The following is a 17,137-nucleotide window of genomic DNA, read 5'->3' as shown; positions in this document are numbered from 1 at the left end:
GGTTAACAACTCTTAATGCTTTTTTGGCAATGATGTTACAGTGGGCTCGTCACTTAGATCTTTAGAAATGAGTAGCCCAAGGTCCTTGACAGAGTGAGGGTCATCTGTGTAATACACTTGAGATGAAGACTTTTTTCCTCTGATAATACATTCCATCCATCTAATAGGTAAAGCTATCTTTACTCCTCCAGATCCTTTTGGATCTTTCAGCAAGGATCTGCTGAAATTCCCTGCCGGCTTCTCATATCACATACATTTTTGCAACTTAACAAAGATGATCTTTTTATAGACTGGCTAATTTAGTTGTTGTTGAAGTTCTTTGTAAACATTATCAATTTCATCATCCTGACCACTATGAGCTTGAACAATGGGTTATTTCTGTTCTGAAAATATCAGCTTTAAAAAGTTGTAAACATGATTTAATGTAGTTATCAAATCTAATCTAAATACAGATTCTTATTTCTGGAAGTTCATGGATAGAACCAGGGGTGAAATGTTCCCGGTTCGGACTGGATCACCTGATCCAGTAGCGATGGCGGCGGGTGGTTTGGAGAACCGGTAGCAAAAATCCCTGTGCCCCCTCCCCCCCCGGCCCAGCTGAGCAGCGTGATCATCAGAGGCTTTTTTTCCCTACTTTTAAAAGCATTTTTTTCTACAACCTCTTCGGGCAAAAAAATTTATTTATTTTAATTTGATTTGTATGCCGCCCTATCTCCATAGGACTCAGGGCGGCTCACAACAATTAAGAAATACAATCTCAATCCAAATAAAAACATATTAAAAATACATATTAAACGCATATTAAAACACATTAAAAATAATCAAAACCCCATCAATCCAGGCTGGGTAATTTAAACAACCATGTTTTTAGTTCGCGGCGGAAAGTGCGAAGGTCAGGGGCTAACCGGAGCCCTAGGGGGAGTTGATTCCAAAGGGTGGGTGCGCCCACAGAGAAAGCTCCACCTCTGGGGTAGAGCTTCCTCTGTGGGGAGAAAAAAAATGCTTTTAAAAGTAAAAAAAAAAGCCTCTGATATCTATAGCATCTTCATAATTCTGGGGATGTGGTACAAAGAATTCTGAATTTAGCAACTCCTTATATTTATACATAATGGGACTGTATAATATTATGAGCAATCCTCAGAGTTGCATAGATAAACTCTAAAGTGACGGAAACCAAGGAGACCTGTTTTTGCTTACGTCATTTTTATTTCTGATTTTTTTTTCTTGTACTTTCAGAAAGAGAACGATATTATGATACTTTCAAATCTGAATGAAGGGATTTACATCTTCCAATTCACTGTAACAGACACTGCGGATCAGCAACACTCCATCAACATCACTGTCACTGTACTTAATTCTGATCAGACTGCAGGTAAGTCATTTGTAGATGCACCTTTTAGCCTGGAATCAAGACGGGTCAATGTAGCTTTTGCAGATTGCCAAGACCACACTCAGGAATCCTATAGGGTACAAGTATGAAGACAATAAAAGTGAACTTTTATGAAGGATAGTAAACTTTTCCTTTTTAAAGTTTATTTTATTATTATTTATTAGTCATATTTCAATGTCGTCCACTCTCCGAGGACTCTGGGCGGCTTATACCAAAGACAGTATACTAAATAGCATATTGCCCCCAACAATCTGGGTCCTCATTTTACCCACCTCGGAAGGATGGAAGGCTGAGTCAACCTTGAGCCGGTGAGATTTGATCTGCTGATCTGCTGAACTAGCAGTCAGCTGAAGTAGCTGCAATACTGCACTCTAACCACTGCGCCACCTCGGCTCATTAATACTAATTAATACTAATACTAACTTCTAATTAAGTTAATACTCTTCTTAGCTTTTCAGTGTTTTAGTAACACAATAGCCCCAAAGCTATTCACAGTTTTAACAATGTTATTGCTGATTTTTTGTGCCAATAACATTTTGCTAAAAATTGGTGCCATAGATTACCACCATTTTGAGATAGAAAATATGTACATTATTGTACATATACATTGTATAATTGTACATTAATCCCTAAAATACGTTTAAGGCCATTTTTAAGAAGCCTAAAACATTCTGTGTCCCTAAAATATGGAATTTGCAAGGGTTGGTAGATGTGAACAATGTACAGGCAGCACTCTATGCAATAACCTATTAATGACTGCCAACGACATGTGGGCTTGCAGCCTCTCAGCTTCTCTTTCAGGAAAATATTCAGTCATGCTGATAGTGATTCTGATGTATGTAATTCTTTCCTGCTTTGTTCTCTCCTTTCCTGACTCCAACATATCCACATACGGAATAGTGTTAGGCAGATAAATAGTCAGATATTCTGCTTTTGAAATGGCGTAGATTGGAGTGGTATCTTAGCTCCGGAGCCTTTATACCCAAAGAAATATGCAATTACTTCTTAGAATTATTAAAGTTCCTCCCACCATCGTTTTAAAACAACAAAAAACTCTTCCTTGTTTTCCCCATGAAACCCATTACTTCTTTCTTTGTTTTATATTTGTAAGAAGAATATGAATATAAATGTTCATTTATATATATACATGTGTGTGTATTACAAAAATATATATATAAAAAATTGGAGCATGAATATTTTATCCAATAATGCTTGTATTGCGCGTTATGGCTTAAAGCCAATGTTAGCCCTTCCCCAACAAATGGCAAGAAAGACCCAAAGCTTTTGCTTGGGGAGAGCTAGACATATTAATATACTATAGGCCAGAGGTCTTCAAACTTGGCAGCTTTAAGACTTGTGGACTTCAACTCCCAGAGTTCTCCAGCCAGCATAGCCAAGTTTGAAGACCTCTGCTATAGGCTTTTTAATATCCTGTAGTTAGGTAACCTTAAGAGATCCTTGGATGCACTGACATTTCATATTTGCTATTAAAATACATTTAGAGATTCTCTTTGACAGCTACCTGCTCCCCTCTTTCTTCCAACTGCAACACTGTAAAATCTGGGAAAATAGACTATATACATATCATTTACTTTTACTTTACTTTTATTTGATTTATATACCGCTCTACTCCCGAAGGACTCAGGGCAGTGCACAGCCAACAATAAAATACATACATACAAAATTTAAAAAGCAGAAATAAAATCAAATTAAATAGTTTTGGCCCAGACAGATTAAAACCCCAATCAATTTAAAACAAATTTAAACATTTGAATATATAAAATACTAAAAAATATTAAAAATTAAAAAAAAAATTAAAAGAGGGAGAAAATTAGGCCAGGCCCACCTAGTGAAATAAAAAGATCTTTAGAGCGCGGCGGAAGGTGCGCAGATCCGGGATCCTCCGTATCTCCGGAGGGAGCTCGTTCCAGATAGTAGGTGCCCCCACAGAGAAGGCTCTCCCCTTGGGGGCCACCAGTCTACATTGTTTGGCCGACGGCACCCGGAGGACCCCCTCTCTATGGGAGCGTACCGGCTGGTGGGAGACTATTGGTGGTAGTAGGCGGTCCCGCAAGTACCCAGGTCCTGAGCCATGCCTTCTCTTTATGCCTTCTCTTACCCTTACTGGGAGAATTCAATATTTCTGTTCTTTCTAGATCATTGCTTGACTCCTTATAAAGTGGGACGCTGTCGAGGCTCCTTCCACCGCTGGTACTATAATCCGGAAATAGAGCAGTGTCAGCAATTCATTTTTGGTGGCTGCAATCCCAACAAGAACAATTATGTAAGAAAAGAGGAATGTGATCTTGCCTGCAAGAATGTTCAAGGTTCGTATATTAGAAGATATTGTTTCTTTTATTTTAGAGATTTAAGTGGGGAAACCTAACCAATTCAGAATTATTTTGACACTGGCTCAAACTTATAACTTTCAATCAGGTTAGGCTGATTTGGCTGGTTTCATTCTAATGTTTTAATCATGATTTATCGAGTAAACCATAGTGCCCCAAATCACACATAACAAAAAAACATACTTTTCAATACATAGTTATTAGGTTCCAAACTTTTCCAAACTGCAACTTTTAGGGTTTGCTGGGCTAAAATTCACATAAATTCCCAATTAGCAAGGCTGGGGCACAACTATTAATTATCACTCAACATCTGGAGGACATTATTAGGTTGAAGAAGGCTGAGCCAAGGGAAGCATACGATTGGCATTTGATTGAATGAAAAGTATTGCCGCCACTGTGTTTCTATGTGTTGGAGAAATAATTGGAAGTAGCTTCAATGCATTAGATGTATGCTTCTGATATGCTTCTATGCATACCAGAAAAGTATATAAAGGATGTGGTTTGTAGTTCCTGGGCTGGCAGTTCTCTAATCCCCCTTTAAAAAAACAACAACACTGAATTGGTAAAGTGGTTGGATTGAACGTTGCGATGAGAGCTAGTTGAAAAATTGAAAGGACAATATTCTCACCCTAATTTCCTTCTTTCCAGGTGCTGTTGAAAAACGTCAAGAACCAAGTAAGTTCTTCTGTACTTTTCCATGCTAGCATTCAAACTTCTTTTGAACTTCCTTACTGACATGAGGTTTAGTGGTACATCTTTGGTTGATATCTTACTCTCTGCTTTTGTAGCATTGCAGTGAAGCACTTGCAAATACCTGTCTATGAGTATTCCTCAATTTACAACCACAATTGAGCCCAAAATTTATGTTGCTAAGTGAGACAGTTGTTAAGTGAGTTTTGCCCCATCTTATGATCTTTCTCACCACAGTTTAAGTGAACCACTGCAGTTGTTAAGTTAGTAACACGGTTGTTAAGTGAATCTGGCTTCTTCATTGACTTTACTTATTAGAAAGTCACAAAAGATTCATTATGATCCTGGAGCACTCCAACCATCATAAAACATGAGTCATTTGCCAAGCAACAGTTGCAACAACTGAAAAACAGTCACAGGTCACTTTTTTCAGTGCTGTTGTAATGGTTACTAAACAAACTGTTGTAAGTAGAGGACTACCTGTACCCTATTTCTGCTGTGCCCAAGGAAGAAAAACATCTTTTTACCCGAATGGCACAAAAATAAATCATTTTTGCTGAGAACCCTTGAGAACTAACCCATCTTTCTCATACAGCATGCAATGGAAACTGCCTACCCGGCTATTTCAAATGTGAAGATGGCTGCTGCATTGATAAAATTCTGGAATGTGATGAAACTCTAGATTGCCGAGATGGGTCAGATGAGAAATTTTGTGATTCATGTAAGTTGGTGACCCTTGAACTGTCTTAGAATAATAAAAATAGAGATGGAATTGAAGGCCACTGAATTGAAGGCCACTCTGCTCACTACAAGAAACAAATTTAAGCATACCCTAAACATATGACTTACATTTTTCTGTTGAATTTTTGATGGGCATCTAAAGGCTATTGTGAAAATGTAGTTGGGCTGTTGGATAGACCTTTAGTGTGATCTGGCCTCTTAATTGTCCTGGGAGAAGATAATATATTTAGTGTGCCTCTAATGTGTGTGTGTATGTGTCTGTGTGTGTGTGTGTGTGTGTGTGTGTATATATATAGATATAGATATTTTTGAAATTTTTTAAGTGTCAGGGTTCCCACCGATGCCCTAATTAAATCATGAGCCTCAAGCCAAATTTCAAAAGAAATCCAGTTATTTATTAGGAGCTTCATGTTGGCACGTTCCAAGTGAAGCCAACTCTGATCCCACGTAATTTATGTTCCAGCTCTGACCCTGTTTCCCCCCTCCCCCCAAGGTGTGTCATCAGTCACATTCTCCAACAAAGCAATTTTGCAGGTTGTAGAGATCACTCCCGTCCGGCCACTGTGGGTAACTTTGGAGATGGCCTTGACAGAGAGATGGCTGGAATGTGCTTTTGTTTTGACTGACGTGCTTCCTTGCCGCAGCTGCAGAGTTCATTTTCCCATCCCCCTTGCCTATAACAACTCGAAAGCAGGCCAGGGATGCTTTGCGAGTTGACATTAAGTTGAAGAGAAGCTGTTCTGACCTTGTAAGTAAGGCTCAGGTTTGAGATTGAAATAGGATTGTTTTTAGCTCAAAGCAATTTTGGTAAGGTTGGAGAGCTTCCTAAGAGGTCTGAATAGCTTATTTTGAATTTAAAATAGTTTTTAATGTGCATTTAATTGCACTTCACTGTCATGCTTAGCTTTCTGTTCTAAAAAAGAAAAACATTTATTAAAACAGCAAATTAATGTTCTGCAAAATAAAATAGAATATTTGCATCATTTATGACATACTTCATAAGAATTATTTCCATTTTCAAATAAAATGCATGTCTCTAAATCATTCTGTTGTCTGCTCTTTGTCTCTTCAGATATTCAAGGATTCAATAAGTTACAGAACATCAATCTTACTGGCAGAAGTAAGTATGTTATAAAATACATGAAGGTTTACACTTGAAATTTTTTTAACACATTTCAAAAATCTATGTTTGCATCTCTCTGAATATAATTGAAGAAGATTACTGTATTCATGTAGAATTTGAACTGGATTCTGTTAAGGAATTAACTACTCCGGACATATTTGAATATAATCTTGAGTAACTTTTATTATTGGGAAATTTGTCACATCAATACATATGCTCAATTGGCTATTGTCCAACAGTCAAGTGTTTTAAAGCATTGGGTTTCCATAAACACAGATCTGCTTTAAGTAGCACAATTTGATAGTTAAAATAGCTAAAGACCAAAAAAATGTGGAACTGAAAGTCAAATATAGTATAAATATGGACATGTAGTAAATTTGCTTGTGACAGTCTTGTGTAATGAGGGTGAAGGTTCATTCTCGCCTGGTAACTAAATGTTTGGAAACCAACCCACAAGCTTGGAGAATGAACCTTCACCCCCACTCCTACACCTGAGCTACAGATATTCCCCACTATCGCAAAGTCTTATGTAAGCTGTAATAAGTAGAACTTGGTACAAAAAAAGTAACAATAGCAATCCATTGTTACTGTTAAGCTTATACTCGTTTTAGTTGGCTCTGTTAGTTGTAATCAGGATGCGTCCTAGCCAAGACTACAAATAGTCTGTGTGAAGCCTCAAGTGCAAATCTGGCATTGGAGAAGTCCTTCTAGCATCTGGAAAGGACTCTGAACAACTGGTTATAGATCAAGGATTACCTGTAATACATTTTAAGTTTTAAAGCTAGCTGTGCTACACAGGTAGTAGGCCAATTCTCTGAGCGCTAATAGCTTTATCAAATACTTAATCATGATAGGTCAATAGAATTGGGAATACAGTTAATTAATAGCTAACAATATTTCTTGTTCCTTTCTGGTAGGTTATTGTGTGGATATGCCTGATACTGGACCATGTGAAGAAAGTATACCTCGCTGGTACTACAACCCTTTGACTGAGAAGTGTGATCGCTTCACCTATGGAGGCTGTGAAGGCAACAAAAATAATTTCGAGCAGGAAGAAACATGTATGAAAATATGTAGTGGTGTCACAAGTAAGAAGAAAATCTTAAGTTTTTTTTTATCATTGTATTGAGACTTCTACAGCACTCAGTAGTATTATTGCTAGAGGCTGGTGTTTTGCTTTGCACTATGCTAGTTTTTATTCAATTACGTTAATTGAAAAAAAATCTTTAAAAAATCAAGTGGACCAGGAGACTGGTAAACATTAGGAGAAATGATGTCACCATTTTGACTTTCCATAAAGCCCTCAAGATCTGGCGATCCTGGCAGGCCTGGGGCTTGCTGGGGACCAGAGATATGTCTTGTTGGCTCAACTACTAAAGATGTCAATTTTATCCATCCAGGATTACTGTTTTTGTTTTTATGCTATTTATTACTGTGACCATTTAGATTTTATCATTTTTATATTGGCTGTTTTATTTATTGTTGTCTGCTGTCCAGAATACCCTTTGGGGGAGATAGGTGGCTATATGAATTTGATTATTATGAGAGCCAGTTTGGTCTTTTGGCAAAGGTACCAGCTAGAAAGCTGGAGACCATGAGTTCAAATCCTGCCTTAGCCATGAAAGCCAGCTGGGTGACCTTGGGACAGTCAAACACACTAACCTAATAGGGTGGTCGTTGTGGGGAAAATAGGAGAAGGAAGGTGTATTGGATGTGTTTGTTGCCTTGAGTTACCTGTAAGAATAATAAAGGTGGGATACAAATAAGTACTAATTAACTAATAAATAACCTTCTCTGGGCACAATGGCATCCTTGGGTCTCACCCTGCCCTCCTGGAGATGGTTACTTAATAGTAACTTAACTATTAAGTAATTACTAGTAACATAATATTATAAGTACATTGTTGTCTCCATTATTCTGAACATTATTACATAATCCTGTATTTTCTTTTAATATAGAGAAAGATATGATTGGTGAGAGATGGAGAGGATACGAATATCAACAAGCTAGTTTAAGTATGTAACAGCATTCCAAATAACTCTTGACTCCCTGTTTTCTGCTTGTTACAATGTTTATTTTTAACAGCAACTTGCCTGGCATTTTTGGGTGGTGGAAAGAAGTATGACGTGCTTCTAAATAAAATTATTTATTTTACTGATAACAAAGCATATATACCACAAAAGAATAAAAACCATAGAAAATGGGAAAATAAGATGTTACATAACTTTCACTTTTGCTCCCACAAAAAATACTGGCTCAAGAATTCTTTTGAACCTTCCCTACCACAAGAACATATTTTTTTATTTTTGTGGGGTATGGTATAATTTAGATACCAAGGCGCAGCAATTTTTAGAACCTGAATTAAGACCAGCATTTCAAAGAATTATTTCCTTTTCCACCCCCAGTTTGTTTGTACATATAACGTCAGCAGGTGTGCACGTCTAAGAATGTTACATTATAATTATAGTTTTCTTAAGGTGACCTAGAACTGGATTTAGACTGATACTGTACTGTCATTTCTTTTAAGGAAGAGTCCTACAAACATAGTGTTTACTTTGTTTCTGAATGGATTGGGCAACCTGCATAAAGCAAAAACGTATCTTAATTTTTTTGCATAACGAAGCATTCTGACAATTTCAGTATAATCATGATTTTCTCTGTCCATCTCCTACTCCTGCTCCATCTCTCATAGGTGCTTTTGAAGTGGCCATTGCTGTGCTCCTCGGTGTCTGCATCATGATAGTGTTGGTAGTCCTTGGGTACTTCTTCCTAAAGAACCGAAAAACGTATCGAAGACGTCGTCAGCCCTCTACTGCGGCTAATTCCACTCTTTCTTCTGTCTTATCAACTGCTGAAGACACAGAACATCTGGTGTACAACAGCACCACAAAGCCCATCTGATTATGTAGAATTATCCCCCATTTCTGGGAAGGACAGTCTTACCAACTGCTTGTAATGCTTGTTTGTGTGTGTGGGGGGGGAGCGGTGAGGGGATCTATTGAAGGATTTTTCCTTCCTTTTTTCCATGTTTCCTTAGACTATCCATTAGCTGCTTACAAGCTCTACCTGTCCTTATCCTGTGATAGTTTCTAAGGTCACAAGGAGTGACCAGAAGATTAGCCCGCTTTGACACTACATGGATGGAATTTTGAGTTCATGTTTCCCTGAGTTCTATAATGAAGGTTATTTTAAGTTTAAGGACTTGCTATATCTATTGAAGGAACCATAGTTTAATCTGATGAATGGGATTCTTCTTCCCACAAAACTCACTGAAGTGTGTGTGTGAGCGCACGTGTGTGTGTTTGTGTGTGTGTGAGAGAGAGAGAGAGTGAGAGAGAGAGAACCTATGCTGCCTTAAAGCCACCCTCTGTGGATTTTAACTGGTACAAAAAGAGGACCAATTTGATGGACTAATTAAAGTGGTGTCCTTTTCACAAATCTATTAATGTCTGTGCTGAGGCCTGAGCTCATCTCATCTATACCAAATATCTAGGTTAAATGGAAAACAGACAACATCGTAATTTGATCTGAATGCATATAAGAGGAAATAGAAATTTGGTCATGGCCGAAAATCTGGCCCTGCCTTTCTCTTCTGGATTTCCCCTCTGTTCCTAACTTCTAGTTATCATTTCTAGTTTAATGTTATTGTTTTGAGTTCTTCGTCCATACCTATTTATTTTTAGAATGAAATTGTGACCAAAAAGAGGACATTCCTCATTTTCTAATTTGTCTCCAACTATACAATTTCGTTAAGTAGTTAAATAATGTACTTACATAGGGGCAGTTTCAAAATTAGCTTTTCTTAACAGCTAATTTTCACAAGATCCTTGGACAAAAGTAGAGTCATGAAAGTTGACAGACTCTGCTTCTTGCATAGCCATCCTTAAATATAGAGAAAGTAGCAGATGTTGCCCAGAATTTATAAAGATAGAATACAGGTTTGTCCCAATTTTCAACGAATATGTTACATGAAATATATAGGTTGATGCCTATGATGTTTTCATTTACCTTCCTGTTTGTTTGAGGTAAGATATTTTAATCTCTTCCCTCTTCCCACTTTGACCAACACCCCAGTTTGTAAATGGATGTCTTACATTTTATGGCATCTGAGTACTGGTTCACTTTATGGATAGAGATGCTTGCAATAATTCTCCATCTCTTCAAAAACATCCTCAAAAAAAAAGTTGATCAGCTACACCTCTTGATTTCTGGTCATTTGAGGATGCATAGAAAACTCCTCTGATCTTGTTTATGTGTGGAAGGAAGGCTGTTTCAATAAGGGCTTACGCTTAGGGGTCACTATGTGAATCACTCCCATCATCTGGCAAGTTTACATGTGACTTCAAACATTTCTGAGGACATTGAATCTTTCCAGGAACTAAAGGGGAGGAAGTATTTCACAGTGGTGGAATATATGACAGATTGACCTGTAGTTGGCTTGTATTATAGTGAATTGCCCAGCTCATGCCTGACCTTCTTGAGAATCCAATAGCAAAGCTGAATATTATTATAAAATCCAAATCTTGCTTTTGAATTTGAATCATCTTCTTCTCTGTCTATACAGGAGGTTAGCGTGTGAAGCCAGTCAGTATATTCCTATCCACTCCGTATGATGTTGTACATAACTTTGGACATAGTCTTATGATACGAATGAGATATGATTATTTTGTTTATTTTTTTTTTGGTAGATGTTATGAGATTTTGTTTTATTGATGTATTGATGTATATAAGGATTCTGTGCTTAGATGTAAAAGTCTGCTGGCTAAACTGAAGAGTCATCAGCAAAGTGAATAGGAGGAATGATTATTAGGGAATTATCTGAAGGGAAGACAGCTGTTTATTGCACCAAGGGCCAAACCACCTCAAGTGTGAAACTGGCTGAGCATCTATGAGAAATCGCAAAATGGGGTAGGGAAGGAAATGACAGAGCTGGTCATTATGTTTTACAGAGAGGAAATGAGAGATTACACATTGTGCTTTGCAGTTGGCTTGGTTATTCCATGTTGCTACAGCTGTCAACTCTTACCTTTTCCCTCCCTTTCTGTATCTCTTCACTGCTTTCTGAGCCCTCAAATTCTAAATTTCCTCTGACAGTGAAATTTTTAATAAAATATTTTCTTTACAACTTGCTTGCCTGATCAGATTTTTTTCCCCTCAGCCCCAGAGTATTTCTTGCCAGCTTGAGAAAGATTTAGGATCTTGCTGGTATCTTTGTGCTCGGAGAAAGGAAGAAGCTCCAGATCTTTCATAATTTAAGAAACAAGCCTTTAGTAACTCTATGGTACAATGCAGTGGTGAAATCCAATTTTTTTTACTAGCGGTTCTGTGGGCATGGCTTGGTGGGCATGGCAGAGGAAGGATACTGCAAAGTCCGCATTCCCACCCCACTCTGGGGCCAGCCAGAGGTGGTATTTGCCGGTTCTCTAAACTACTCAAAATTTCTGCTACTGGTTCTCCAGAACCTGTCAGAACCTGCTGGATTTCACCCCTGGTACAATGACACATCAACATCAATAGGTTGAAATTAGACTTGAGAGACTGTAGGTTGGAGAACATTTCCTGTACATTGGGACAAAATACTGAAGAAGGGAAGGGCACACATGATTTCAGCTGGTTGGACTAGTTTGGAATTAGGAGCCTAAGAAGCAGAAAGCATTTGCTACTAATGAAATGGCTGTCCATAGATAATTATAAGGCAAATTATATTAATCAGTGACTAGTGGGTAAAAAATTGATTCATTTTACTTCCATCATAAACATCCTTTAGTATTTTTTGACTATAGTACTTTTTGAGGAATTAACCATGGCTTTGGGGCCTTGATGTTCTATTATAAACATGTAAATTCAATGCAATCTTATTTGGAACTACTGAGAAGTAAGCACCATTTAATAGCGTATTGTGATAATAACAACCTGGTTGATTAAAACAAAAGTTGTATTTGGTGTATTCTTCTATTGTTTCAATGGGGGGGGTGGGGGGAGAGACTGTGGAACCATAGTTTACTCAACTGATATAAAGCTGAATTTGAATAGTTTAAAAATATACGGCTACAGTGACATTATATTAATAGTAAAATAAAAGACTTCACATATTGTATTGAACAACTAGTGGAAATGACCTGAAGAATTCAGACTCTCCTGATTATTATAACATATAAAGCCATAATATATTTGGCTTGATTTTGGCTTTTGAGAGGGAGTGGTGGTTTAAGTCAGTTTTGACTCCTGGAGACAGCCTGGTCAAGTCCCTGCAGTTTTCTTGGCAAGATTTCAGAAGTGGTTTGCCATTGCCTCTTTCCTAGGGCTAAGAGAAAGTGATTGGCCCACTGCCCTTATACCTAGGGCAAGATTAGAACTCAGGGTCTTTTGGTTTCTAGTTTAATGTCTTAACCTCTTTAACAAACTTTAGTAAACCATAGCTAATAAAATATACTTAAGAGTTGTGCATGTACAGTATATTAGTTACAGAATATTAGTAGCAATAATTTGCTGTATCAGCTTAAGTCTGGGTTCACCCATAATTATTATAGATACTATTTGTAAAGTACACTGGATAGCTTCATATATCAATAAGCTGAAATCAAGCAAGTTACATTGCAATTTACTGCAATGTGTGAGTGCAATCCAAGAATATCATACTAGGCTGTTGTGCGTATTTGTCTTCCCTGCTGTCTTGGTGTATGTTTTTCTATAGCCTGGTCTTTGAACTTTCAATCTGTATGCTCATTGAGAAGTAGAGGCGTGATGCATCTTTGCCCATAAAATGTTAATGGAGGGACACTTAGCTCTCAATAGCTTGTCAATGTGACTTGACCAAAATATAGAAATGGACCAATATTAGAAAGGTTACAATTTTGAGAGAGAGTCCCTGTAGATTATGGTCTTCACTGCTCAACAGTACCCCAGAGCAAAAAATGGTGTAGGGCCATGATGGCGAGCCTATGGCACACATGCCACAGGTGGCACACAGAGCCATATCTGTGGGCATGCAAGCATGTGCCGGCCAGCTGATTTTTGGGCCTTCTGGGCCCACTGGAAGTCGGGAAACTGGCTGTTTCCAGCCTCCGGGGGAGTGAGGAAGGCCGTTTTCACCTTCCCCAGGCTCCAGGAAAGCCTCTGGAGCCTGGGGAGGGCGAAAAACGGGCCTACCAGGCCCACCATGCCATCACGTGCCAAAAGCGGGGGGAGCAGGGGGAGCATTGAATTATGGGTATAGACACGCGTACGCACAACCCCCCCCATGCTCCCCCTGCTTTTGGCACGCGATGGCAAAAAGATTAGCCATCACTGGTGTAGGGTCTCCTGCTTGGGCAGAGGATTGGACTAGATGACCTACAAGGTCCCTTCAAACTCTGTTAATCTAAATGAAATGAAACGGTGTTCTTTTTTATACAAAGTCAGCTTATTGCCCACACAATCCGGGTCCTCATTTTACCTACTTCAAAAAGATGGAAGGCTGAGTTGACCTTGAGCCTGGTGAGATTTGAACTTGCAGTAATTGCAGGCAGCTGGTGCTACTTAACAGTACTTTAGTCTGCTGCGCCACCAAGGCACATTCTAATCTCTGGGGAAATTATGTTCCAGAGAGAGGGGGCCACCATGGACAAGGCCCTTCTGGGTTCCACCAGATGTCCTTTCTTAGGGGATGATACCTGTAACATTCCTTGCCTCCCCACTCTGGTGGGTCAGGTAGATGTGATCGGCAAGAGACAGTCCCTCAAATAACCTGATCCCAAGCCAAGAAGGGCTTTAAAGGTGACAACCAACACCTTGAATTGCACCCGGAAGCAAATTGGCAACCCTTGCAGCTCCCACATTTTCTTATACCTTTCCTATTCAACAAGTAATGAGAGAAAAAAAGAGTGTGATTGTGGCAAGACCATAAGAGGATAAAATATAGCTAGTATAACATTGCTACATTTTGTAAACTAGAATGGGAAAGTGATGGCAAACAATTTCCTTATTGTTAGGAAGAAACAGCATGAGTGTATCCACATGGTCATTTGGAGGAGCTGAATTTGAGGAAGGGTTTCCCTTCCTTCTATGAAGGCTTGTTGTTGGAGATTACAGATACTGCCTAATAACAAACTTGTAGAGTTCTGAAAGAATGGGAACTGACACAAAATCACTGAGAAATGAAAGGAAAATATTACTATGCTTGAGAGACTCCAGTGCCACCGTCCCCCACCCCAGCTCAGGTCCACAGAAGTTGAAAGGGGAGCATTCAAGAAAGCAAATTTAATGGGACAATAAACACAAACTCAAATACTCTATTGAGGACCAAATAGCAGGGGATGAAACAATTGAATAACACTTGGAAGAAGCAGGGGTGTGGATAGTGAGAGGGAACTTTGGTAGCAGAGAAAAATGGAATCTTTTTGTTTCAGTGAAATTGTGAAATCCTGAACAAGAGCACTCTCTTGAGGAAGAAAACATATACTACAATATTTTATGTTGTTTTATTTCAGGGCTGTGTGAATTCTGCTTGGAAACAGTACAGAAATCAAGGCTAAAAAAGTGCTGTTTGATCCAGTGACCTGTCCCAAGTTGTCAAGAGCTGCGTTGTCCTAAATAGGTTAATTTCTCCAAGTGTCACTAGGGATGAGGCAATATTATTGTCAGCCTATACAAAGAAGTAGAGGTTCAAATGTTCAAACAGGCCACAGAGTGTCACTAGTGGGCTGCGGTTCCTTAATTTAAAAGTTATTAAAAGAGAATTGTAGCAGTCCAAAGACTAAAGCAAATCATTGTGGCACAAACAATTGTGAATTGAATCCCACTTTCATTGGCCCCACAATAACTACCACTTTTAACATTTATTCAATAGATTTATATAGTTACCCATCTCAAGTATCTGCTTTCTGGATGGCTTATACATAAAACTCATAGTAGCCAAGGCAGTTCACACATTTGCATGTCCTTCTACAATATATCTTGATCTTTTGCAAAATGAGAATTAATCCAGTTTTCCTAGTAAAAATTGTTCTGTTATTCTGTTATGTTGCCTGCTCAGATCCTGTTTCTCTTAAAAATGGATGAATAAGAACATACATTGTGCACTGCTGAATCAGAGCCCTACCCATCTAGTCTAGCAATCTGTTCTCACAACTGCACAAAAGAAGCCCTTTACTCTCCTGTAGATGGCCTTTAGAATTGGTTCTAGTACCATTAAGGCCAATAGCCATTAATCCCCATGACATCTATGAATTGGTCCAATCCTATATCAATACTATGTATAAGCAATTTCTCTAATTCACTTAATTGTTGGCCCATCCCCTTATTGTCTTCATGTGTTGAACAGTTTGCTTTTAAAAGGATGAAATTAGTACTTGTGAATTATTCCATAATGTATTTATGTTCAGGAGTACTAATGAAGTTTCAAAGCTCATGGGGAAACTGGAGGTTTGGTGGTAACACAATTTATTTGTAGTCTAAGGATTGAAAGAGACACTCCATAGATGCCAATCATTCACTGCTCTTAGATCAGCCTTCTTTCTCAAGTGACCATGTCCTACAGGCCACACTAAATGAATATTATGGACATTGGAGTCCAAAATAGCTGGATAAGTCTACCTTGGGAAAATCTGCTTTTCATAAACCCAGCCATTATGTTTTATTAAGTGTAGTTTGTGGGTTAGTGTGCTGTGCAAACCTATCCAGTTGTGGCTTTTGACTAAAACAAATTACTGAAAAAGCCAATAATAGGAGAAAATCATACAAGGTAAGGTTGGTCTGTATCTCAGAAATCATATATACCAACTCTATGTCGATACAGGAAGCCCTCATTTAGCGACCAAAATTGGGACCAGCAACTCAGTTGTTCAATTACATGGTCATTAACTAAGCCACGACTGTGCTTATTTTATTTTAGTTTTCCTTGCTTTACGGATCTTTGAAGATCATAAATATGAGGATTGGGTTAAAGTTACTTTTTCATCACTGTCAAAACTGTGAATGGTTGCTAAATGAGGCAGTTGCTAAATAAGGACTACCTGTAGAGGAATCTAGTAGTATAGCCTGTCAAATCATCTTCTATCCTCTGATGAAGTATTGGCAATAAAGAAGAATCCATCACCAACCAAGGCAGTCTGTTCCTGTAGGAGAACAGGCACAGCTGGGGGGGGGGGATTGGGGTTGGGGACAGTTAAGTGCATCATCAGCTTGGAATCATTACATTGTCACAAATGGTTCAAGTCCAACCCCTCTTGAATTCTCTTGACCCTTCTCTGGTGCCAATTTTGCATTGAACTTCAGTTAACTAGATTCCTGTGTAGAGACCTGAGCAGTAAATCTATGAACTACTGTATAACTTAACATATGGTCCTGATCCTTTCCAAAAAGCCCTTAAGACTTGGCTTTGCTTTCAGGGCTGGGGTTAATCTGTTTGTGAGATCTCTCTTATGTTTTTATTGTTATAGCTGTTTCAGTTCATGCTGAAACATACTGCTTTATGCTTTTTTAATATATTTTTAATGTGTGTTTGGATTTTTGTGAGCCATCCAGAGTCTGCTGAAGTGGACAATCAAAATAAATTCAATTAACAACAAATATTGTTGTTCAGATTTTGAATATGCAATACTTTTCAGTTCTTGCATGCAACTCATGAATTTCATCCTACCAGATTTATATAATGCCTACTAAATTAGGGGTCTCCAGTCTTGGCAACTTTATGACTTGTGGACTTAAACTCCCAGAATACCTCAGCCAGCACATGCTGGCTGAGGAATTCTGGGAGTTGAAGTCTAGAAGTCGTAAAGTTGCCAAGGTTGTAGACCCCTGTACTAAATTGCATTTGTAATTTGTAAGCCTCCCACAGTCACCGTCTAGGGGAGATATGCAGCATAG

The 17,137-nt window shown here is 38.5% G+C and overlaps 1 protein-coding gene across 1 annotated transcript in view; it reads left to right on the top strand.

Annotated features, from left to right (window-relative positions):
* The window catches only part of SPINT1 (serine peptidase inhibitor, Kunitz type 1), a 34,245-nt gene extending 22,824 nt beyond the window's left edge, over positions 1-11,421 (top strand). Inside the window, exons 3-10 of the mRNA XM_070931318.1 lie at positions 1,237-1,372; positions 3,547-3,717; positions 4,387-4,413; positions 5,024-5,149; positions 6,242-6,289; positions 7,210-7,380; positions 8,251-8,307; positions 8,985-11,421. Coding sequence (XP_070787419.1) covers positions 1,237-1,372; positions 3,547-3,717; positions 4,387-4,413; positions 5,024-5,149; positions 6,242-6,289; positions 7,210-7,380; positions 8,251-8,307; positions 8,985-9,193 — 945 coding nt within the window. The 3' untranslated portion in view covers positions 9,194-11,421. The remainder of the gene's footprint in view (positions 1-1,236; positions 1,373-3,546; positions 3,718-4,386; positions 4,414-5,023; positions 5,150-6,241; positions 6,290-7,209; positions 7,381-8,250; positions 8,308-8,984) is intronic.
* Positions 11,422-17,137: the final 5,716 nt, after the last annotated feature.

The sequence above is a fragment of the Pituophis catenifer genome, unplaced genomic scaffold (genome assembly GCF_029215685.1).
Source record: "Pituophis catenifer annectens isolate HBS135680 unplaced genomic scaffold, rPitCat1.0.hap2 SCAF_1, whole genome shotgun sequence".
NCBI lineage: Eukaryota > Metazoa > Chordata > Lepidosauria > Squamata > Colubridae > Pituophis > Pituophis catenifer.
The sequence above is the reverse complement of the archived record's forward strand: the minus strand, read 5'-3'. Positions and strand labels throughout refer to the sequence as shown.